The 25037-nt window shown below is 42.1% G+C and overlaps 2 protein-coding genes across 5 annotated transcripts in view; one reads left to right on the top strand and one right to left on the bottom strand.

Moving 5' to 3' along the window:
- Nucleotides 1–25037, top strand: part of LOC133563648 (caprin-1-like) — a 99763-nt gene that overhangs the window by 12040 nt on the left and 62686 nt on the right. For all 4 annotated transcript variants that reach the window (XM_061917908.1, XM_061917909.1, XM_061917906.1 and 1 more), the window contains exons 2-3: nucleotides 18564–18659; nucleotides 18727–18939. The gene's annotated coding sequence lies outside the window, so the exon portion shown is untranslated. The remainder of the gene's footprint in view (nucleotides 1–18563; nucleotides 18660–18726; nucleotides 18940–25037) is intronic.
- On the bottom strand, nucleotides 10090–24805 carry LOC133563649 (rhombotin-2). Its single transcript, XM_061917910.1, has 3 exons — nucleotides 24431–24805; nucleotides 18692–18907; nucleotides 10090–13406 (listed from the first exon to the last, which is right to left on the bottom strand). The coding sequence occupies exons 1-3, from the start codon at nucleotides 24469–24471 to the stop codon at nucleotides 13181–13183; spliced, it is 483 nt and encodes a 160-aa protein (XP_061773894.1). The 5' UTR covers nucleotides 24472–24805; the 3' UTR covers nucleotides 10090–13180.

Raw genomic sequence — 25037 nt, 5'->3', positions numbered from 1 at the left:
GACCCTGATTTAGATGTTAACTGGAGGACAACTGGTGGTCTCCTATGCTGCTAGAAATATATTTATAATATGTTTATTTTATTTTTCTGTTCCAAAATGCTGGTGCTGTGTGTGAATGCTTAAAGGTGAGCGTTGGTGACGGTATGACCTCTGTGATAAGTGTCCCAACTTAGTTTTGCAGCGAACCAGCTGGACAGACCAATTTTGCATTTTTGATAGGGGGTTTGGGTAGTGTATGTTTGCTGCAATATTATAACAATATCCAGGTGTTAATTGTAATGTTTTGGCATTGTGTGATGTTTGCACTTCCGCAATGTGAAGGACAGCAGGCAGCCTGCAGGTAAAAATAATAAAAGTAATCCAATAACAGGGCAAAAAATGCGCAGCCTAATAGTATGATAGAGCGAACCAATTTAACAGTAGTCCGTGGTCAACAAGAATCCTGCAAGGAAAGCATGGTGAAGCGATAGTTTAAAAAAACAACAAAAAAAACATTGATTGGGATTGGCAGCAGGTGTGTCCTAATCACCAAACAGAGGCTGGTGTGTAACGCTCAGCACTCCTAGCACAAACTAGACTGCAGGTCATGACACCAATTAGCTTTGTTCACCTGTAAAACTAGGCTAAGATGTGAAGGTTGGGTTCAAATAAACTTTCATTGTATTGGTTTTAGTTTAATGGTCAAAATATATCAAATTGGCCTCGCATAGCCTCAATTTGTCTGTATGCGGTTTGGACACCCCTGTCTTAAAAAAATCTCTGAAAACCTCTGTTACTGTACTGTAAATACCCGTAATGTATACGTCAATTTTTCACCGACAATGATTTTTTTTTCTGAAATGGCGCCAATGTAGTGTGTTCAGCGAGGAAGATGTCTCCATCCCACCTCGCTATGTGCTCGTTATTCAACGCAGGGGAAATTAAACTTGCCAGACATGTATTTTAATGTTCAATCAGTTACTTTTACAAAACCCAAAACTAGTGAAGTAAATCCTAAATGAAAAAAGAATACAATGATTTGCAAATCCTCTTCAACATATATTTAATTTAATAAACTGCAAAGACAAGATATTTAATGTTCGAACTGACAAACTTATTATTTTTCAAATAAATAATCATGAAGTTAGAAATTAATGGCAGCAACACATTGCAAAAAATTTTGCAAAGGTGCATTTTTACCAGTGTGTTACATGGCCTTTCCTTTTAACAACACTCAGTAAACATTTGGGAACTGAGGAAACTAATTGTCGAAGCTTTTCAGGTGCCTGTAAATGTGTTGGTCATGTATGATGTCTTTTTGTTATTTTTGTTTTGTGATGTGTAATGTCTATATGTTTAAATGTACGGAAGTGAAAATGAATTTCCCCAACGGGGACCAATAAACCTATATCTAATCTAAAATTCTTTCCCAATCTTGCTTGATGTACAGTTTAAGTCGTTCAACAGTCCGGAGTCTCCGTTGTGCTATTTTAGGCTTCATATTGCGCCACACATTTTCCATAAGGAGACAGGTCTGGACTAAAGGCAGGCCGGTCTACCCGCACTGTTTTGCTATGAAGCCATGCTGTTGTAACACTTGGCTTGGCATTGTCTTGCTGAAATAAGCAGGGGCGTCCATGATAATGTTGCTCAGATGGCAACATATGTTGCTCCAAAACCTTTCAGCATTATTGGTGCCTTCACAGATGTGTAAGTTACCCATGCCTTGGGCACTAATGCACCCCCATACCATCACACATTCTGGCTTTTACACTTTGTGCCTATAACAATACGAATGGTATTTTTCCTCTTTGTTCAGGAGGACGTCCACACGTTCCAAAAACAATTTGAAATGTAGAATTGTCAGACCACAAAACACTTTTACACTTTGCATCAGTCCGTCTTGAATGAGCTCGGGCCCAGCAAAGCCAACTGCGTTTCTGGGTGTTGTGGATAAATGGCTTTTGCTTTGCATAGTAGAGTTTTAACTTGCACTTTCAGATGTAGCAATGAACTGTAGTTACTGACATTGGTTTTCTGAATTGTTCCTGAAGCCCATGTGGTGATATCCTTTACACAGTAATGTTGCTTTTTTATGCAGTACCGCCTAAGGAATCGAAGGTCACGGGCATTCAATGTTGGTTTTCAGCCTTGCTGCTTACGTGCAGTGATTTCTCCAGATTCTCTGAACCTTGTGATTTTACGGACCGTAGATGGTGAAATCCCTAAATTCCTTGCAATAACTGGTTGTGAAATGTTCTTAAAACAATTTGCGCAGGCATTTGTTGTCAAAGTGGTGACTTTCGCTCCATCCTTGTTTGTGAATGACTGAGCATTTTTTGGGAAGCTGTTTTTATACCCAATCATAGCACCCACCTGTTCCCAATTAGCCTGTTCACCTGTGTGACGTTCCAAATAAGTGTTTGATGAGCATTCCTGAACTTTCTCAGTCTTTTTTGCCACTTGTGCCAGCTTATTTTGAAACATGTTGCAGGCATCAAATTCCAAATGAGCTTATATTAGCAAAAAATGTACCAGTTAGAACGTTAAGTATCTTGTCTTTGCAGTCTATTTAATTGAATTTAGGTTGAAAAGGGTTAGCAAATCATTGTGTTCTGTTTTTATTGCTTTGTGCAGCCCTTTGAGACACTAGTGATTTAGGGCTATATAAGTAAACATTTATTGATTGATTGATTTACCATTTACACAACGTGCCAACTTCACTGGTTCTGTGTGCGTGCTCGTACAATGGTTCACATACCAATAAGTGACATAACACTTTTATACTTATTAACACTTATTGTTTCAAGATGGCGGCGCCCGGACGGGCTACGACATTGCGGAGCTCTTGCCAAGGATGGAACATTTGGCGGAAATGTCGGACAGTTCTGCAGACTTCATGGCTGGCTCGCATCGTGGTCACTCCGTGATCACGTACGACCGCCAGACACTTCTGGATATGGACATATCGGCCCGTTTTGGACTGATAGACGCGTGCTTGCTGGACGTGCTAACTAGCATGGGAATACGTCGACGGCTACATCCAGCGGCCCGTGAAGCAGGGGAGTCTAGTAGCAGCGGGGGCCGTCTACGGAGCAGACGCCAGCGGTTTGATCGGAAACGCGGATGCCGAGCGGGGCTAAAAACAAAGCAGAAGGCTAATCCCCACAGGACACCACTTCCCTCCATCCTGCAGCCAGATTTAAATGGAAGATGCGAGACTACTGGTCTGGGTAAGGAGTCAGTTAAATTAGAACAAGTTTTTTCTGCTTTGAGTGTTTCAGAGTTGGACATGTGTTCTACCGAGGTGGCTAACCATGATGCGTGCAGTTTATCAAAGCAACAAACAAACAATCGGAAAATCCCCGTTACTGAGGTGGCTAACCATGATGCGTGCAGTTTATCGCAACAATCAAACAATCGGAAAATTCCCGTCGTATCAATTCCTAGATATGGTCGTAACTATACTAAATGCACTGGGCATAATAAACACAACATTATTAATATTGCTACTACGGATAATTTGATCAAAAATTCCCTAAAACAGCCCTCTACCTATAATATAGGTTTTTTAAACATAAGATCATTGTCTCCCAAAACGTTGTTAGTTAATGATATTATCAGAGACAACAATCTTAACGTTATCGGTCTCAGCGAAACCTGGCTTAAACCAAACGACTTTTTTGCGCTAAATGAGGCATGTCCTCCTAACTTTACACATGCGCATATTGCCCGTCCGCTTAAAAGGGGTGGGGGGGTCGCACTAATATACAACGAAAACTTTAACCTTAGTCCTAACATAAATAATAAATATAAATCGTTTGAGGTGCTTACTATGAGGTCTGTCACACCGCTGCCTCTACACCTGGCTGTTATCTACCGCCCCCCAGGGCCCTGTTCGGACTTTATCAATGAATTCTCAGAGTTCGTTGCTGATCTAGTGACACACGCCGATAATATAATCATAATGGGGGACTTTAATATCCATATGAATACCCCATCGGACCCACCGTGCGTAGCGCTCCAGACTATAATTGATAGCTGTGGTCTCACACAAATAATAAATGAACCCACGCATCGCAACGGTAATACGATAGACCTAGTGCTTGTCAGGGGCATCACCGTTTCCAAAGTTACGATACTCCCGTATACTAAAGTATTGTCCGATCATTACCTTATAAAATTCGAGGTTCAGACGCGTGTTCGTCAAACTAATAATAATAATAACTGCTATAGCAGCCGCAACATTAATGCTGCCACAACGACAACTCTTGCTGACCTACTGCCCTCGGTAATGGCACCATTCCCAAAATATGTGGGCTCTATTGATAACCTCACTAACAACTTTAACGACGCCCTGCGCGAAACCATTGATAACATAGCACCGCTAAAGTTAAAAAAGGCTCCAAAAAAGCGCACCCCGTGGTTTACAGAAGAAACTAGAGCTCAGAAATTATTATGCAGAAAGCTGGAACGCAAATGGCGCACGACTAAACTTGAGGTGCACCATCAAGCATGGAGTGATGGTTTAATAACTTATAAACGCATGCTTACCTTAGCTAAAGCTAAATATTACTCAAATCTCATCCACCGTAATAAAAACGATCCTAAATTTTTGTTTAGTACGGTAGCATCGCTAACCCAACAAGGGACTCCTTCCAGTAGCTCCACCCACTCAGCTGATGACTTTATGCAATTCTTTAGTAAGAAAATTGAAGTCATTAGAAAGGAGATTAAAGACAATGCGTCCCAGCTACAACGGGGTTCTATTAATATTAACACTGACACGATGGTATATACGGCGGATACTGCCCTCCAAAATAGTTTCTCTCGTTATGAGGAAATAACATTAGAGGAATTGTTACGTGTAAATGGAATAAAACAAACAACATGTTTACTTGACCCTCTTCCTGGGAAACTGATCAAGGAGCTCTTTGTATTATTAGGTCCATCAGTGCTAAATATTATAAACTTATCACTTTCCTCGGGCACTGTTCCCCTAGCATTCAAAAAAACGGTTATTCATCCTCTTCTTAAAAGACCTAACCTCGATCCTGACCTCATGGTAAACTACCGACCGGTCTCACCTTCCCTTTATTTCAAAAATCCTCGAAAAAATTGTTGCGGAGCAGTTAAATGAACACTTAGCGTCTAACAATCTATGTGAAACCTTTCAATCCGGTTTCAGGGCAAATCACTCCACGGAGACAGCCCTTGCAAAAATGACTAATGATCTATTGCTAACGATGGATTCTGATGCGTCATCTATGTTGCTGCTCCTCGACCTTAGCGCTGCTTTCGATACTGTTGATCATAATATTTTATTAGAACGTATCAAAACACGAATTGGTATGTCGGACTTAGCCCTGTCTTGGTTTAACTCTTATCTTACTGATAGGATGCAGTGTGTCTCCCATAACAATGTGACCTCGTACTACGTTAAGGTAACGTGTGGCGTTCCCCAGGGTTCGGTCCTTGGCCCTGCACTCTTCAGCATCTACATGCTGCCGCTAGGTGACATCATACGCAAATACGGTATTAGCTTTCACTGTTATGCTGATGACACCAAACTCTACATGCCCCTAAAGCTGACCAACACGCCGGATTGTAGTCAGCTGGAGGCGTGTCTTAATGAAATTAAACAATGGATGTCCGCTAACTTTTTGCAACTCAACGCCAAAAAAACGGAAATGCTGATTATCGGTCCTGCTAGACACCGAACTCTATTTAATAATACAACTCTAACATTTGACAACCAAACAATTAAACAAGGCGACACGGTAAAGAATCTGGGTATTATCTTCGACCCAACTCTCTCCTTTGAGGCACACATTAAAAGCGTTACTAAAACGGCCTTCTTTCATCTCCGTAACATCGCTAAAATTCGCTCCATTCTGTCCACTAAAGACGCTGAGATCATTATCCATGCGTTTGTTACGTCTCGCCTCGACTACTGCAACGTATTATTTTCGGGTCTCCCCATGTCTAGCATTAAAAGATTACAGTTGGTACAAAATGCGGCTGCTAGACTTTTGACAAGAACAAGAGAGTTTGATCACATTACGCCTGTACTGTATATACCTTTATATACATATATACATACATATATACCTATACTGGCTCACCTGCACTGGCTTCCTGTGCACTTAAGATGTGACTTTAAGGTTTTACTACTTACGTATAAAATACTACACGGTCTAGCTCCATCCTATCTTGCCGATTGTATTGTACCATATGTCCCGGCAAGAAATCTGCGTTCAAAGGACTCCGGCTTATTAGTGATTCCCAAAGCCCAAAAAAAGTCTGCGGGCTATAGAGCGTTTTCCGTTCGGGCTCCAGTACTCTGGAATGCCCTCCCGGTAACAGTTTGAGATGCCACCTCAGTAGAAGCATTTAAGTCCCATCTTAAAACTCATTTGTATACTCTAGCCTTTAAATAGACTCCCTTTTTAGACCAGTTGATCTGCCGTTTCTTTTCTTTTTCTTCTTTGTCCCACTCTCCTTTGTGGAGGGTGTCCGGTCCGATCCGGTGGCAATGTACTGCTTGCCTGTGGATCGGCTGGGGACATCTCTGCGCTGCTGATCCGCCTCTGCTTGGGATGGTTTCCTGCTGGCTCCGCTGTGAACGGGACTCTTGCTGCTGTGTTGGATCCGCTTTGGACTGGACTCTCGCGACTGTGTTGGATCCATTATGTATCGAACTTTCACAGTATCATGTTAGACCCGCTCGACATCCATTGCTTTCCTCCTCTCCAAGGTTCTCATAGTCATCATTGTCACCGACGTCCCACTGGGTCATTATTGTCACCGATGTCCCACTGGGTGTGAGTTTTCCTTGCCCTTATGTGGGCCTACCGAGGATGTCGTAGTGGTTTGTGCAGCCCTTTGAGACACTAGTGATTTAGGGCTATATAAAAAAACATTGATTGATTGATTGATTGATTGATATTTTCATGAAAAATGTGAGACAGTTTTAACAAACCTCAACAAGTTTTTGTCTGATCCTTAGTGTATCAGTCAGTAAAAAATGTAATGATAAACATCATTTAAACATCATAGTTGTAGTGGTTTGTATAATCCTTTGAGACATTTGTGATTTAGGGCTATAAGTAAACATTGATTTATTGGTCCCTGGTTCAATCCCCACCTAGTACCAACCTCGTCATGTCCGTTGTGTCCTGAGCAAGACACTTCACCCTTGCTCCTGATGGGTGCTGGTTAGCGCCTTGCATGACAGCTCCCTCCATCAGTGTGTGAATGTGTGTGTGAATGTGGAAGTAGTGTCAAAGCGCTTTGAGTACCTTGAAGGTAGAAAAGCGCTATACAAGTACAACCCATTTATCATTTAAATAAGCTATGAAAAGTTGCAGAAATTAGTATCTCTGCCATTTTGGTTTCTTAGAAGCAGCTGTCACAAGAAAAAAGATTGTGACTCCTGCTTTGATAAAGCTTAATCCACCCCTCTTGTGGCTAAAACGGTACAGATAAATGAAGTAGTACGGATAAGTCGCCACCTCATGGCACAGACAACATTCACACACTAGGGCACACCTGGGCATATTAGGGGCCGGGTTCCACATGCGGCCCGTTAAAATTTTCAATCTGGCCCGCCAGACGTTCCCAAATAATTTTTTTTAGATCTTTAAGATGGAAAGTGTAGCTGCCATTATGATGTTCACTCATGTTTTATAATGACTGTAAGTCTTAAAGTTAATGTACCAATCATTGTCACACACACACTTGGTGTGGCGAAATTATTCTCTGCATTTGACCCATCACCCTTGATCACCCACTGGGAGGTGAGGGGAGCAGTGGGCAGCAGCAGTGCTGCGCCCGGGAATCATTTTTGGTGATTTGGTGGACGGGACTCTCACTGCTGTCTTGGAGCCACTATGGATTGAACTTTCACAGTATCATGTTAGACCCGCTCGACATCCATTGCTTTCGGTCCCCTAGAGGGGGGGGGGGGTTGCCCACATCTGAGGTCCTCTCCAAGGTTTCTCATAGTCAGCATTGTCACTGGCGTCCCACTGAATGTGAATTCTCCCTGCCCACTGGGTGTGAGTTTTCCTTGCCCTTTTGTGGGTTCTTCCGAGGATGTTGTAGTCGTAATGATTTGTGCAGTCCTTTGAGACATTTGTGATTTGGGGCTATATAAATAAACATTGATTGATTGATTGAGTGATTTAACCCCCAATTCCAACCCTTGATGCTGAGTGCCAAGCAGGAAAAGAATGAGTCCCATTTTTATAGTCTTTGGTATGACTCGGCCGGGATTTAAACTCACAACCTACTGATCTCAGGGCGGACACTCTAACCACTAAGCCACTGAGTAGTCTTCAACTAAATAAAGTATTTCAATGGTTGGACTCTGCGCTTTTGCATTATATATTAGTTACTATGGTCTTCTAATTAGTTACTATGGTCATCAAATGAGTTAGTTACTATGGTAATCAAATTAGTTACTATGGTAATGTAAGTCGGAACAGCTCAGACGAGGCACCAAGCAGTGTTTCCACAGCAGCCAGCCTAAAATGCGGGTGTCAGGGGCAGATTTTTACAACAAAGTTCTAAAGCTTAATGATTTATCAGATTATAGTTTTTTGTTTTTTTTACCCTGCTCATTAATACTTAGCTGTGTTTGTTGCATTTTTGTTACATTTGGCTTGATTGTAAAATATGTCAATCGCGAGGTGTGACATTCACATGTTTTTTTCAATATTCAGCGTTTTATCGTTCATAGAAAAAACAGAAACTCCATTCCGTTTTTTAAGGCGGTCTGTCATAACGTTTTTAGCATTCAATCAGACTTTATTGTGAGGTTTTGTATCAGTGTTCCTAAAGAAAATAGACATACCAGCCCCCAGACACATTTTTTTCTCAAAATTTGGCCCGAGTCAAAATAATTACCCAGTGCTGCACTAGAGACCATTTAGTGTTGCCATTTAGGTGCATGTCTTTGGAGGTGGGAGGGGCCAATCCCTAGGTGCATGTCTTTGGAGGTGGGAGGGGCCTATCCCCAGGTGCATGTCTTTGGAGGTGGGAGGGGCCAATCCCTAGGTGCATGTCTTTGGAGGTGGGAGGGGCCTATCCCCAGGTGCATTTCTTTGGAGGTGGGAGGGGCCTATTCCCAGGTGCATGTCTTTGGAGGTGGGAGGGGCCTATCCCCAGGTGCATGTCTTTGGAGGTGGGAGGGGCCAATCCCTAGGTGCATGTCTTTGGAGGTGGGAGGGGCCTATCCCCAGGTGCATTTCTTTGGAGGTGGGAGGGGCCTATTCCCAGGTGCATGTCTTTGGAGGTGGGAGGGGCCTATCCCCACGTGCATGTCTTTGGATGTGGGAGGGGCCTATACCCAGGTGCATGTCTGGAGGTAGGAGGGGCTTATCTCCAGGTGCATGTCTTTGGAAGTGGGTGGGGCCTATTCCCAGGTGCATGTCTTTGGAAGTGGGAGGGGCTTATCCCCAGGTGCATGTCTGGAGGTAGGAGGGGCTTATCTCCAGGTGCATGTCTTTGGAAGTGGGTGGGGCCTATTCCAAGGTGCATGTCTTTGGAAGTGGGAGGGGCTTATCCCCAGGTGCATGTCTTTGGAGGTAGGAGGGGCTTACCCCCAGGTGCATGTCTTTGGAGGTGGGAGGGGCCTATCCCCAGGTGCATGTCTTTGGAGGTGGGAGGGGCCTATCCCCAGGTGCATGTCTGGAGGTGGGAGGGGCCTCTCCCCAGGTGCATGTCTTTGGAGGTGGGAGGGGCCTATCCCCAGGTGCATGTCTTTGGAGGTGGGAGGGGCCTATCCCCAGGTGCATGTCTGGAGGTGGGAGGGGCCTCTCCCCAGGTGCATGTCTTTGGAGGTGGGAGGGGCCTATCCCCAGGTGCATGTCTTTGGAGGTGGGAGGAAGCCGCAGTCACATGCCGAACATGCAAACTCCACACACAAAGACCCCGAGTCCGGGAATCGAACCAAGGGGTTTCGTAATGTGTGGCAGGAGCACTAAACACAGCGCCGCCGTACTGCCCTCTTATGTGTATAAGAGATATATAAGACATAAAGAGTGCCAAAATGTATGCTTAGAATGCAGCTTTGACTGAATGCAACTAACACACTTGAGAACTGAATCAGTGTTCCTTCAAATGACTGTTTATTGTGTAAACGTTGAAATGAAATGAAAAGTGCCTAAAAGGGTGGGGATGCTTAATAGATGAGTCATTTGAAAAGATGAATAAAAGAAGGAATTGAAGGGGACACCATATTAAACTGTCAAAAATGTGCAATTGTTTGATAACAGCCACCAGATATGTGCTTATTTAAAATTAATGTAGCACATGATCAAGCATTTTTTTATCATATTAAAGAAATGTTCACTCCAAAAATGTACTTTCGTGCTACTATTGGTCCCAGGGGTGTCTTGACATGACTTTCACTTCCGACTCGATACAGATTGAGTGTTGCTGGCCAATGCCGATAGTAATCCCATACAGTATCAGCACTAATCTCACTACATACTTTTACTATTTTGTAGAAAAGGTTTGATCAAAAGAAATTTAGTCAAACCGAACAATGGTGAGTATGAAAACGACTAACAGTACGGCATAAAATTGCATACTCCTATTTTTTTCAGTGTGGAAAGTTAGAAAAAGTAAGATGAGCGAAATTACAAAAACACAACAAACGCTTCACGGTGGCAGAGGGGTTAGTGCGTCTGCCTCACAATACGAAGGTCCTGCAGTCCTGGGTTCAAATCCAGGCTCGGGATCTTTCTGTGTGGAGTTTGCATGTTCTCCCCGTGAATGCGTGGGTTCCCTCCGGGTACTCCGGCTTCCTCCCACTTCCAAAGACATGCACCTGGGGATAGGTTGATTGGCAACACTAAATTGGCCCTAGTGTGTGAATGTGAGTGTGAATGTTGTCTGTCTATCCGTGTTGGCCCTGCGATGAGGTGGCGACTTGTCCAGGGTGTACCCCGCCTTCCGCCCGATTGTAGCTGAGATAGGCGCCAGCGCCCCCCCGCGACCCCGAAAGGGAATAAGCGGTAGAAAATGGATGGATGGGATGGACAACAAACGTGGGTATGAAAACATGAATCTTATGACAAGAGTTATATTTTTGAAGTGGAGAGTTTGTGGTCACAATAATTAATTTTATTGAGGGAATGATAGAGTAAGTTGAATGATGCAGACCCGTTAGGTCAGGGGTAGGGAACCTATGGCTCCAGAGCCAGATTTGACTCTTGATGACTGCATCTGGCTCTCAGATACATCTTAGCTGGCGTTGCTTAACACGATAAGTCGGTGTTTTTCAACCTTTTCTGAGCCAAGCCACATTTTTTTAATTGAAAAAATTCAGAGGCAAACCACCAGCAGAAAACATAAAAAAATGAAAATCAGTAGCTGATACTGACAATATAAAGTCGTTCTCGCAATTGTCGGATATGCATTCAAACACTAACCACACATGCATTAATATAGCTCTTGTCTCAACGAAGGTGTACTGTCACCACCTGTCACATCACGCCATAACTTATTTTGAGTTTTCAGGTGTGTTCCAGTGACTTGTGCTCCTATTTTGTTGGCTTTTCCTTTTTTGTTGGTATTTCCCTGTAACAGTTTCATGTCTTCCTTGAATGTTATTTCTCCGCAGCTTTCCTTGTTTTCGCAATCAAGACTACCGGTATTTAAGTTGTGCGGATGCACTCGTTCTTTGTGTGGACATTGTTGATTGTCATGCCATGGACACCGTCTGCTCCACACGCTGTAAGTCTTTGCTGTCGTCCAGCATTCTGTTTTTATTTACTTCGCAGCCAGTTCAGTTTTAGTTTTGTTTTGCTTCAATGCCTTTTCTTAGCGGCACTTTCCTTTGTTTATTTTTGGTTTAAGTGTTGGATACTTTGTTACCTAAACGCTGCCTCCCGCATATTGTGATCACGACATACCATGTTCCTCACATCTACAAAGCAATTAGCTACCTGCTGCCACCTACTGATATGGAATCGTATTACACGGTTACTCTGCTGTGCTCTGGAAAGCACAGCCACTCAATAACAGCACATTTTTTAATTATAGTTACAGGTTTGCAAAAAATATTCTTTAACCCAATTAGGTGAAATTAGATCATCTCCCACGGCACACCAGATTGTATCTCACGGCACACTAGTGTGCCACGGCACAGTGGTTGAAAAACACAGCCATAAGTAATGAATAATTCCGCTGGCAATCAGTGTTGAAAATGAGGTTCAAAATATAAAACATTCTCATGCATTTTGATTCATCCATCCGTTTTCTTCCGCGCCTTTTCCAGAAGTCGCATTAATGGTAAGAACTATTTTATTCTATATTGAAAAAAATAAAATAGCTCCAGAATAACAATGTTATTAAAAAGAAGAAGATACTTACTATACTCTTAAATTGTTGGTTTTACTTAAAAATGCACTCATTTAGTTGTATTCAGTGTTAAAAAATATTATATGGCTCTCACGGAAGTACATTTGATAATATTTGGCTTTCATGGCTCTCTCAGCCAAAAAAGGTTCCCGACCCCTGCGTTAGGTGGTGGATGCTATCTAATGCACTTCCACCTTGGGGTCTTTCTTAGTGTAGGACTCTAGGTGATATACAACTATACTGATTCCATACTTGTTTATATTGACTAATGAGCTGTTGGGGACTGCAATATTGTCAAATTAAAAACACTAGCTTATGGGCTATTTTGTGCTTCGCTGTTGTGTAGCTGCTAGTAGCCTTTAGCCTGCCATGTTTACCTTTTTGTCCATGACTTGATAAAAATACAAGAAAAGATCAAGCTTGTGTGCTTAACATTTAGATGTTAAGACGCTGCCGGAGTGCTTGTATCAGAGCTTTTATATGTCCGTTATCAACCGATACTTGTTTTGTTGATATAGGCCCGATAGTTGCTATGAATATCCGATCAAGACACCCCAATTGGTACAAATACATGTTTTAGCTGGTACGTGTTTCGTTAATGAACTGTAACGTTGCTCCAAATGCTCTGACTTCCAATCAGAGCCACATTATTGTTCTGTGCACAGGTTATTGCATGTTTATCAGCATGTTTTGCATCAATGAGGTGAGGTGTGGTTTTAGTTGTCTCTGGTCTTGCTTGGAATAGGAGGTGCAGTTTAAAGTCCGCCTGGCGCTAGAAAAAGTGTATCAAAGATGTCTTCACAAAAAAAAAAGTCTAGTGATTTCCTTCCTACACCATGTTGTTGTTGTTGAGTTTAGTCCATTCAAAGATGTCCTGCTCGCAGACGATGTCTGAGTTGATGAGCAAGTAGCGGTCTCCCACGCAGAAATGCTTCTGGCAGGCAGCGCACTTGAAGCATTCTAGGTGGTAGACCTTGTCCCTCACACGCATGGTCATCTCAAAGGCTCTTATCCTCTTCTCGCAGGAAGCGCACAGGCCGTCCTGCCCAAAAAGCCTGTGGGGAAACAAACATTTTTGAATTTTATAACAACAAAAAAAGGAACACATAACTTTTATATAAATATTTCAATCAAGATAAAGAATTGTGGTCGCAATCGCTACAAACATAATCATCATACCGCAACTTATTTCTAATATTTTGTTCCACCAACAATCATGGAATTTGATTTTTTTTTCAAGACTGTATTTCTTTGTGCAAGATTTAACTCTCCTAGCCTGCTGTAAGTCGTGGTAACCACATACCGACAATTAGGGCTGGGCGATATATCAATATACTCGATATGTCGCGGGTTTTCCTGCGTGCGATATAGAAAATGACTATATCGTGATATTCGAGTATACGTTCTCACGTAGTTCCTTTTAGCTGTGGGCATTACACGTTAGCTGTGGTGCGAGTGGTAATACGAGAGAAAGAAGGTGCCAATCTGGTAACAAATGAAGGAAGAATTAATTCCCAAGAAAAACAGCAGGGGGTTCATCGTCTGGTGGTGGTTTGGCTTCAAGCGGGAAGATGTTGAACAGACAACCATTAGCATTACTGCTAATTTGTAGCATCATTTGAAAAGTCACCCGCTAGAGAATGAAGAGTGCTTGAAACTCCGCATTTCAACCTCTTCGGCCGGTGCCACACCAACAAAATGCCAAGGCAACCATTTCCACATCAACACCGTATGAAAAAAAAAAATCAACAACAGAAGGAGATAACGTCCGCAGTAACCTACCACTTAACAAAGGACATATTATGCAGCTCATTTTTATTACAGTTTTTCGAAATATCTTGTGTGACATCATGCACAAAAGGTGCACTTTATTTGTTTTAAACTATTGTAGTGGCGTTCTGTACAAAAAGTGCACTTTAATTTAGTGTTGTTTTGATATGTCATCTTAGTGACATCATGCACAAAAGTGCACTTTATTTGTTTTAAACTATTGTAGTGGCGTTTTGTACAAAAAGTGCACTTTAATTTAGTGTTGTTTTGATATGTCATCTTAGTGACATCATGCACAAAAGTGCACTTTATTTGTTTTAAACTATTGTAGTGGCGTTCTGTACAAAAAGTGCACTTTAATTTAGTGTTGTTTTGATATGTCATCTTAGTGACATCATGCACAAAAGTGCACTTTATTTGTTTTAAACTATTGTAGTGGCGTTCTGTACAAAAAGTGCACTTTAATTTAGTGTTGTTTTGATATGTCATCTTAGTGACATCATGCACAAAAGTGCATTCATAGTTTGTTTTAAAATGTCTCTGACAATCTTGCACTTTCTGTTTTGGAAATGACATGAATGTTTGTGCCACTGCTTAATAACTGTTTAATAAATACACTTTTAGTTGTGATTTCCCTCTCTGCATGAAAGTTTAAAAGTAGCATATATGAATGCAGTATGAAGAAGAATGTTTGAATGTAGACACATAGAATCATCATACTGCTGTCATTATATGCATCAAGTGTTCATTCAAGGCTAAGGCTAAATATGGAGATATATATGCTGTATCATCACATGGCTTAAAAATATCCAGATATTAATAAAAGGCCGTATCGCCCTGCCCTAGAACCCATAACTTTATATAAATATTTCAATCAAGATGAAGAATTATGCGGTCGCAATCCTTACAAAATTGTCCAAACATAAACTTTACCACAAGTTATTTCTAATATTTTGTCCCACCAACAATCATGTAATTTGATTTTTTTTCACGAGTCTGTATTTCTTTGTGGAAGATTTAACTCTCTTAGCCTACTGGAAGTTGTGGTAACCACATACCGACAATTCATATTTTCCCCCTAAAAACGTTGCACTCAATATTTACAAAGCTAAAATACGTTGTGTTCTATTAAGTTTGCCAATTTATGTTCTGCCCTGTGTGTTTTCCTGACAGGAAGCATATTAATGTATTATGAGTTTTTTATTTAGAAAAGCGTTGGTTAATGTCAAAATGCATGATGGGAAACTACTTAAGAACTACTATTTTAGAGTATGGAAGTAGAATTGTGACACATCAACTTATACATTTATTTATATATATATATACAAAGTCCGTTTCCATATGAGTTGGGAAATTGTGTTAGATGTAAATATAAGTGCACTACAAAGACAAGATATTTCATGTTCATGGCTGCAACACGTGCCAAAGTAGTTGGGAAAGGGCATGTTCACCACTGTGTTACATCACCTTTTCTTTTAACAACACTCAAAAAACGTTTGGGAACTGAGGAAACTAATTGTTGAAGCTTTGAAAGTGGAATTATTTCCCATTCTTGTTTTATGTAGAGCTTCAGTCCTTCAACAGTCCGGGGTCTCCGCTGTCCTATTTTACGCTTCATAATGCGCCACACATTTTCCATGAGAGACAGGTCTGGACTGCAGGCGGGCCAGAAAAGTACCCGCACTCTCTTTTTATGAAGCCACGCTGTTGTAACACGTGCTGAATGTGGCTTGGCATTGTCTTGCTGAAATAAGCAGGGGCGTCCATGTAAAAAGACGGCGCTTAGATAGCAGCATATGTTGTTCCTAAACCTGTATGTACCTTTCAGCATTAATGGTGCCTTCACAGATGTGTAAGTTACCCATGCCTTGGCCACTAATGCACCCCCATACCATCACACATGCTGACTACAACACACTAATACACCCCCATACATCACACATGCTGACTACAACACACTAATACACCCCCATACCATCACACATGCTGACTACAACACACTAATACACCCCCATACCATCACACATGCTGACTACAACACACTAATACACCCCCATACATCACACATGCTGACTACAACACACTAATACACCCCCATACCATCACACATGCTGACTACAACACACTAATACACCCCCATACCATCACACATGCTGACTACAACACACTAATACACCCCCATACCATCACACATGCTGACTACAACACACTAATACACCCCCATACCATCACACATGCTGACTACAACACACTCATACACCCCCACACCATCACACATGCTGACTACAACACACTAATACACCCCCACACCATCACACATGCTGACTACAACACACTAATACACCCCCATACCATCACACATGCTGACTACAACACACTAATACACCCCCATACCATCACACATGCTGACTACAACACACTAATACACCCCCATACCATCACACATGCTGACTACAACACACTAATACACCCCCATACCATCACACATGCTGACTACAACACACTCATACACCCCCACACCATCACACATGCTGACTACAACACACTAATACACCCCCACACCATCACACATGCTGACTACAACACACTAATACACCCCCATACCATCACACATGCTGACTACAACACACTAATACACCCCCATACCATCACACATGCTGACTACAACACACTAATACACCCCCATACCATCACACATGCTGACTACAACACACTAATACACCCCCATACCATCACACATGCTGACTACAACACACTAATACACCCCCATACCATCACACATGCTGACTACAACACACTCATACACCCCCATACCATCACACATGCTGACTACAACACACTAATACACCCCCATACCATCACACATGCTGACTACAACACACTCATACACCCCCATACCATCACACATGCTGACTACAACACACTAATACACCCCCATACCATCACACATGCTGACTACAACACACTCATACACCCCCATACCATCACACATGCTGACTACAACACACTAATACACCCCCATACCATCACACATGCTGACTACAACACACTCATACACCCCCATACCATCACACATGCTGACTACAACACACTAATACACCCCCATACCATCACACATGCTGACTACAACACACTCATACACCCCCATACCATCACACATGCTGACTACAACACACTCATACACCCCCATACCATCACACATGCTGACTACAACACACTCATACACCCCCATACCATCACACATGCTGACTACAACACACTAATACACCCCCATACCATCACACATGCTGACTACAACACACTAATACACCCCCATACCATCACACATGCTGACTACAACACACTAATACACCCCCATACCATCACACATGCTGACTACAACACACTAATACACCCCCATACCATCACACATGCTGACTACAACACACTAATACACCCCCATACCATCACACATGCTGACTACAACACACTAATACACCCCCATACCATCACACATGCTGACTACAACACACTAATACACCCCCATACCATCACACATGCTGACTACAACACACTAATACACCCCCATACCATCACACATGCTGACTACAAGACACTAATACACCCCCATACCATCACACATGCTGACTACAACACACTAATACACCCCCATACCATCACACATGTTGACTACAACACACTAATACACCCCCATACCATCACACATGCTGGCTTTTACACTTTGCTTCGATAACAGTGCCGTCAGAGGGATGGAAGGTCACGGTCATTCAATGTTGGTTTCCGGCCATGCCGCTTACGTGGAGTGATTTCTCCAGATTCTCTGAACCTTTTGATGATATTATGGAGCGTAGATGTTGAAATCCCTAAATTTCTTGCAATTGCACTTTGAGAAAGGTTGTTCTTAAACTGTTTGACTATTTGCTCACGCAGTTGTGGACAAAGGGGTGTACCTCGCCCCATCCTTTCTTGTGAAAGACTGAGCATTTTTTGGGAAGCTGTTTTTGCACCCACCTGTTCCCAATTAGCCTGCACACCTGTGGGATGTTCCAAATAAGTGTTTGATGAGCATTCCTCAACTTTATCAGTATTTATTGCCACCTTTCCCAACTTCTTTGTCACGTGTTGCTGGCATCAAATTCTAAAGTTAATGATTATTTGTTTATGAGTTTGAACATCAAATATGTTGTCTTTGTAGCATATTCAACTGAATATGGCTTGAAAAGGATTTGCAAATCATTGTATTCAGTTTATGTTTACATCTAACACAATTTCCCAACTCATATGGAAACGGGGTTTGTAAAAAAATGTTGATTGATTGCACGGTACCTGTGTTTTTAAAAAGGTGTAAATATTTGTTTTACAGTTCTGTATTATGTATTTTAAAATGTATGTCTTATTACTTTTGTGAAACTGCTCTGTGACATGTGCTGTCGACCTCTTAGCCAGGTCACCCTTGTGAGAGAGATCTTGATCCCAATGGGCTTCTTATCTGCTGAAATAAAGGTTCTATGCGGTTCATGCCGACAGACGACAATAAGGTGATCAAACATGATGTTTCAAACACGCCAACCTGAGGTAATCTCTGCGGCATAATTTCCTCCCCAGCTTGTAGTAGAGCCGGCGGCCCACCTCCCCGAGGCGACATCCGCAGAGGTCACAGCTGAGGCAGTCCTCGTGCCAGTACTGCTCCACGGCCTTCAGGAAGAAGCGGTCGCCGATACTCTGCTGGCAGCCGCCGCACGTCAGCAAAGAAGGCGGCATCTGCAGGACCTCATCCACCGGCTCCCTGCGCCAGGAGAACAAGTCACCCTCTGCTCGGTAAAAGTCTGTTTTTACAAATGGCAGGACGCTTTGTGGGACATGTTACAGCCCTTTCCTGCTCCGTCACTGCATACCAGGGGGGGTCAAACTCACTTGTAGCTCATTATATTTTTTATGTACACTTTGGAAAAAATGTTATCAAATTTAGTGTTTTTTACAGCATGTTGCTGGGAATGGACAAACAGTAGGGGGGCACCACAAATCAATCTACAACCAAATTGTGATTTTTATTCATTCCTATTCTCATCAATTTAAAAAAATCAATCTCAGAAATATAATAAAAATTAAGTTGTTTGTTTCAGGCCTTCTCCGTGCTTCCAGAAGGAGCTTTTCTAATCTGTAACTTGTTTTGAAAAAGTCTCATTGTAATTATTTTACCAAATAACACAGCAAGAATCGTTTGAATCAATCAATCAATCAATGTTTATTTATATAGCCTTGAATCACGAGTGTCTCAAAGGGCTGCACAAGTCACAACCACATTCTCAGCTCAGATGGATGTAACATAATAGTGTGAGAGTCCAGTCCATAGTGGATCTAACATAATAGTGAGAGTCCAGTCCATAGTGGATCTAACATAATAGTGTGAGAGTCCAGTCCATAGTGGATCTAACATAATAGTGTGAGTCCAGTCCATAGTGGATCTAACATAATAGTGAGAGTCCAGTCCATAGTGGATCTAACATAATAGTGTGAGAGTCCAGTCCATAGTGGATCTAACATAATAGTGTGAGAGTCCAGTCCATAGTGGATCTAACATAATAGTGTGAGAGTCCAGTCCATAGTGGATCTAACATAATAGTGAGAGTCCAGTCCATAGTGGATCTAACATAATAGTGAGAGTCCAGTCCATAGTGGATCTAACATAATAGTGTGAGAGTCCAATCCATAGTGGATCCAACATAATAGTGTGAGAGTCCAGTCCATAGTGGATCTAACATAATAGTGTGAGATTCCAGTCCATAGTGGATCTAACATAATAGTGAGAGTCCAGTCCATAGTGGATCTAACATAATAGTGTGAGAGTCCAGTCCATAGTGGATCTAACATAATAGTGAGAGTCCAGTCCATAGTGGATCTAACATAATAGTGTGAGAGTCCAGTCCATAGTGGATCTAACATAATAGTGAGAGTCCAGTCCATAGTGGATCTAACATAATAGTGTGAGAGTCCAGTCCATAGTGGATCTAACATAATAGTGTGAGAGTCCAGTCCATAGTGGATCTAACATAATAGTGAGAGTCCAGTCCATAGTGGATCTAACATAATAGTGTGAGAGTCCAGTCCATAGTAGATCTAACATAATAGTGTGAGAGTCCAGTCCATAGTGGATCTAACATAATAGTGTGAGAGTCCAGTCCATAGTGGATCTAACATAATAGTGAGAGTCCAGTCCATAGTGGATCTAACATAATAGTGAGAGTCCAGTCCATAGTGGATCTAACCTAATAGTGAGAGTCCAGTCCATAGTGGATCTAACATAATAGTGTGAGAGTCCAGTCCATAGTGGATCTAACATAATAGTGAGAGTCCAGTCCATAGTGGATCTAACATAATAGTGAGAGTCCAGTCCATAGTGGATCTAACATAATAGTGAGAGTCCAGTCCATAGTGGATTTAACATAATAGTGTGAGAGTCCAATCCATAGTGGATCCAACATAATAGTGAGAGTCCAGTCCATAGTGGATCTAACATAATAGTGTGAGAGTCCAGTCCATAGTGGATCTAACATAATAGTGAGAGTCCAGTCCATAGTGGATCTAACATAATAGTGAGAGTCCAGTCCGTAGTGGATCTAACATAATAGTGAGAGTCCAGTCCGTAGTGGATCTAACATAATAGTGTGAGAGTCCAGTCCATAGTGGATCTAACATAATAGTGAGAGTCCAGTCCATAGTGGATCTAACATAATAGTGAGAGTCCAGTCCATAGTGGATCTAACATAATAGTGAGAGTCCAGTCCATAGTGGATCTAACATAATAGTGAGAGTCCAGTCCATAGTGGATCTAACATAATAGTGAGAGTCCAGTCCATAGTGGATCTAACATAATAGTGAGAGTCCAGTCCATAGTGGATCTAACATAATAGTGAGAGTCCAGTCCATAGTGGATCTAACATAATAGTGAGAGTCCAGTCCATAGTGGATCTAACATAATAGTGAGAGTCCAGTCCATAGTGGATCTAACATAATAGTGAGAGTCCAGTCCATAGTGGGGCCAGCAGGAGACCATCCCAAGTGGAGACGGGTCAGCAGTGCAAAGATGTCCCCAACCGATGACTTCAAAAATAAATATGGCAGTGTCATGTTGGCGTTTTTTTCCATAACTGAGTTGAAGTTGTTCTCTTATTTTGAAAAACCTCTTTACATAGTTTAATGCATCCAGCGGGGCATCACAACAAAATGAGGCATAATAATGTGTTCATTCCACCACTGTATATACAGTATCAGTTGATATCGGAATCAGTATTTAATCAATAACCCAAATCACAAGTGTCTCAAAGGGCTTTAAGAGTTGGACAAAATCGGATTATCAGCAAAAAAGCCATTATCGGACAAATCTCTCTAAACCAGTGGTTCTCAAATGGGGGTACTTGAAGGTATGCCAAGGGGTACGTGAGATTTTTTGAAAATATTCTAAAAATAGCAACAATTCAAAAATCCTTTATTAATATATTTATTGAATAATACTTCAACAAAATATGAATGTAAGTTCATAAAGTGTGAAAAGAAATACAATAATGCAATATTTGTGGACATGTTCCATAAATATTGATGTTAAAGATTTCTTTTTTTGTGAAGAAATGTTTAGAATTAAGTTGATGAATCCAGATGGATCTCTATTACAATCCCCAAAGAGTGCACTTGAAGTTAGTCGCTACGGGTATTTTATCGAACCCTTTCGGTACGGGCTTTCCGGTTTGGTGCGGAGGTGTACCGAACGAGTTTCCACACGGACACATTAAGTAGCGTACTGCACATTGTGTAAACAATACTCAAAATGCCGGACATTTGAGGCATTTAAGAAACTGTGCCCTGACAGCTCCGCAAAAGAGGACATGTCCTGTGAGGGGAGGACGTATGGTCAGTCTAGGTCCTAGCCCGGGTTATGTCCTGACCACACGTCCTCCCCTCATAGGACCCCAAACCCCCCACACCCTCTTAAAGGTTAAATGTCATTTAGAAAAAGTTGCAATGTGGACTAATAAAACAAAGCTGTTTTGTTTTCTTTCAAACTGTCATTGCTCAAAACATAATATTGAATCAAAATCAATATTATTATGAATTATTGACCTATGCAAGGTTCCCGTTACTTCACATCAAATGTTCCACTAAGAAAAATATTTTTGGTGAAAGATTTTGCAAATTTGGTAGATAAATAACCAAAAAGATTATATTTTGTTGTTTTCTAACTGTACCGAAAATGAACCGAACCGTGACCTCTAAACCGAGGTACGTACCGAACCGAAAATGTTGTGTACCGTTACACCCCTATTAGAAATCTTTATTCATAATTGAATCACTTGTTTATTATTGTTCAACAAGTTTTTAGTTATTTTTACATCTTTTTTTCCAAATAGTTGAAGAAAGACCACTAGAAATTAGCAATATTTTGCACTCTTATACAATTTAATAAATCAGAAAGTGATGACATAGTGCTGTATTTTACTTCTTTATCTCTTTTTTTCAACCAAAAATGCTTTGCTCTGATTAGGGGGTACTTGAATTAAAAACATGTCCATAGGGGGTACATCACTGAAAAAAGGTTGAGAACCACTGGTACATAGAAGAAATTAGGGCTGTGAAATCTTTGGGTGTCCCATGATTCGATTCAATATTGACTCTTGGGGCCGCGATTTGGTTATGAATTTATTTTTTTGATTCAACGCGATTCTCGATTCAAAAATGTTTTTTCCCGATTGAAAAGGATTGTGTATTCATTCAATACATAGATTTCAGCAGGATCTACCCCAGTCTGCTCACATGCTAGCAGAGTAGTAGATTTTTGTAAAAAGCTTTTATAATTGTAAAGGACAATGTTTTATCAACTGATTGCAATAATGTAAATTTGTTTTAACTGTTAAAGGAACCAAAAATAGGACTTATTTTATCTTTGTGAAAACATTGGACACAGTGTGTTGTCCAGCTTATGAGATGCCATGCAAGTGTAAGCCACTTTTTTATTATTTTTATAAATGTCTAATGATAATGTCAATGAGGGATTTTTAATCACTGCTATGCTGAAATTATAACTAATATTGATACTGTTGTTGATAACATTCATTTTTGTTTGGTGTTTGTGTCTCCTCTCAATTGCTCTGTTTATTGCAGTTCTGAGTGTTGCTGGCTCAGGTTCGGTTTTGGAATTGGATTGCATTGTTATGGTATTGCTGTGTCGTGGTTTGCTGGATTGATAAAAAATAAATAGAATAAAATGAGAATCAGCACCTCCAAGTCCGAGTCCATGGTTCTCGCCCGGAAAAGGGTGGAGTGCCATCCCCGGGTTGGGGAGGAGACCCTGCCCCAAGTGGAGGAGTTCAAGTACCTAGGAGTCTTGTTCACGAGTGAGGGAAGAGTGGATCGTGAGATGGACAGGCGGATCGGTGCGGCGTCTTCAGTAATGCGGACGTTGTATCGATCCGTTGTGGTGAAGAAGGAGCCGAGCCGGAAGGCAAAGCTCTCAATTTACCGGTCGATCTACGTTCCCATCCTCACCTATGGTCATGAGCTTTGGGTCATGACCGAAAGGATAAGATCACGGGTACAAGCGGCCCAAATGAGTTTGGGTCTCTCCCTTAGAGATAGGGTGAGAAGCTCTGCCATCCGGGAGGAACTCAAAGTAAAGCCGCTGCTCCTCCACATCGAGAGGAGCCAGATGAGGTGGTCATGCATCTGGTCAGGATGCCACCCGAACGCCTCCCTAGGGAGGTGTTTAGGGCACGTCCAACCGGTAGGAGGCCACGGGGAAGACCCAGGACACGTTGGGAAGACTGTCTCCCGGCTGGCCTGGGAACGCCTCGGGATCCCCCGGGAAGAGCTAGACGAAGTGGCTGGGGAGAGGGAAGTCTGGGTTTCCCTGATTAGGCTTTTGCCCCCGCGACCCGACCTCGGATAAGCGGAAGAAGATGGATGGATGGATTTAAAAAAAAAAAAAGAGTATCGATTCTGAATCTCGATTCGTATTCGAGTCGATTTTTTTCCCACACCCTTAGAAGAAATAAACATGTTTCTGTCAGCAGCGCCAATGAGGTCAGTGCAGCAGTTCCTGTAGTGTCCACACGAGGGAGACATTTGACACAGTCTTACTGCGTTGCCTCCGAAGCAGAACGATCAAAAGTAGAAAAGCAGAACGTATGAGCAAAGTAAAACCGGATACATATTTTCATATTAATTACTATGAACAAATCTTACGGAATTCCAGTATTTCAACTTCCCCAACAGGACAAACTCGCATGATGCCGCGATGATGAAAAAGTGTCGCACTCACTCGTTAGCTTCCAGCGTCTTCCTCTCGATGGTGGAAGACATTCCCGGGCCGGAGAGAGGATGGACCCCCACGCACCTGCTGCTCCTAAACAATCATGTCAGGGCGGGGAAGGACGGACATGATCGCGTCCTCGGTCGGCTGTGTTCATGTCCGCGATCATGTCGTGTTTAAATAGGTCGCCCCCCCCCCCCTCCATCCCCCCCAGTGGGTCTGCTTTCGTTTCCCTCTTCCTGCCCACGACACGCGTGACAATGGCAGGAAATGAGCCTTTAAAGCGGCAGTTGAACACAACACGGACTGTCCTGCGTCGTGACTCCCACTAATGAGTCCCTCTCGGGGTCTGTGGCAGGCGTGGAAACCTGCGTGGATTTTACTCGCCGGCTCTCGGAACTTCTTTCACAACGACACGTGACCGTGTGCACGAAGCACGTCAGTCGTACGAAATAACGCGGAATACAAACTACTCATTTTTGAAAATAGTACAATATAATATACGCAGCTCAAATAGGCTGCAGCAACCCCAAAAGGGACAAGCGGTAGTAAATGGATGGATAATAATATATGCTACAAATAAAGAAAAAATACAATATGTAACACATTGTGTATC

Source organism: Nerophis ophidion, linkage group LG12 (assembly GCF_033978795.1).
Source record: "Nerophis ophidion isolate RoL-2023_Sa linkage group LG12, RoL_Noph_v1.0, whole genome shotgun sequence".
Taxonomy (NCBI): domain Eukaryota; kingdom Metazoa; phylum Chordata; class Actinopteri; order Syngnathiformes; family Syngnathidae; genus Nerophis; species Nerophis ophidion.
This window is presented reverse-complemented; position numbering and strand designations above follow the sequence as displayed.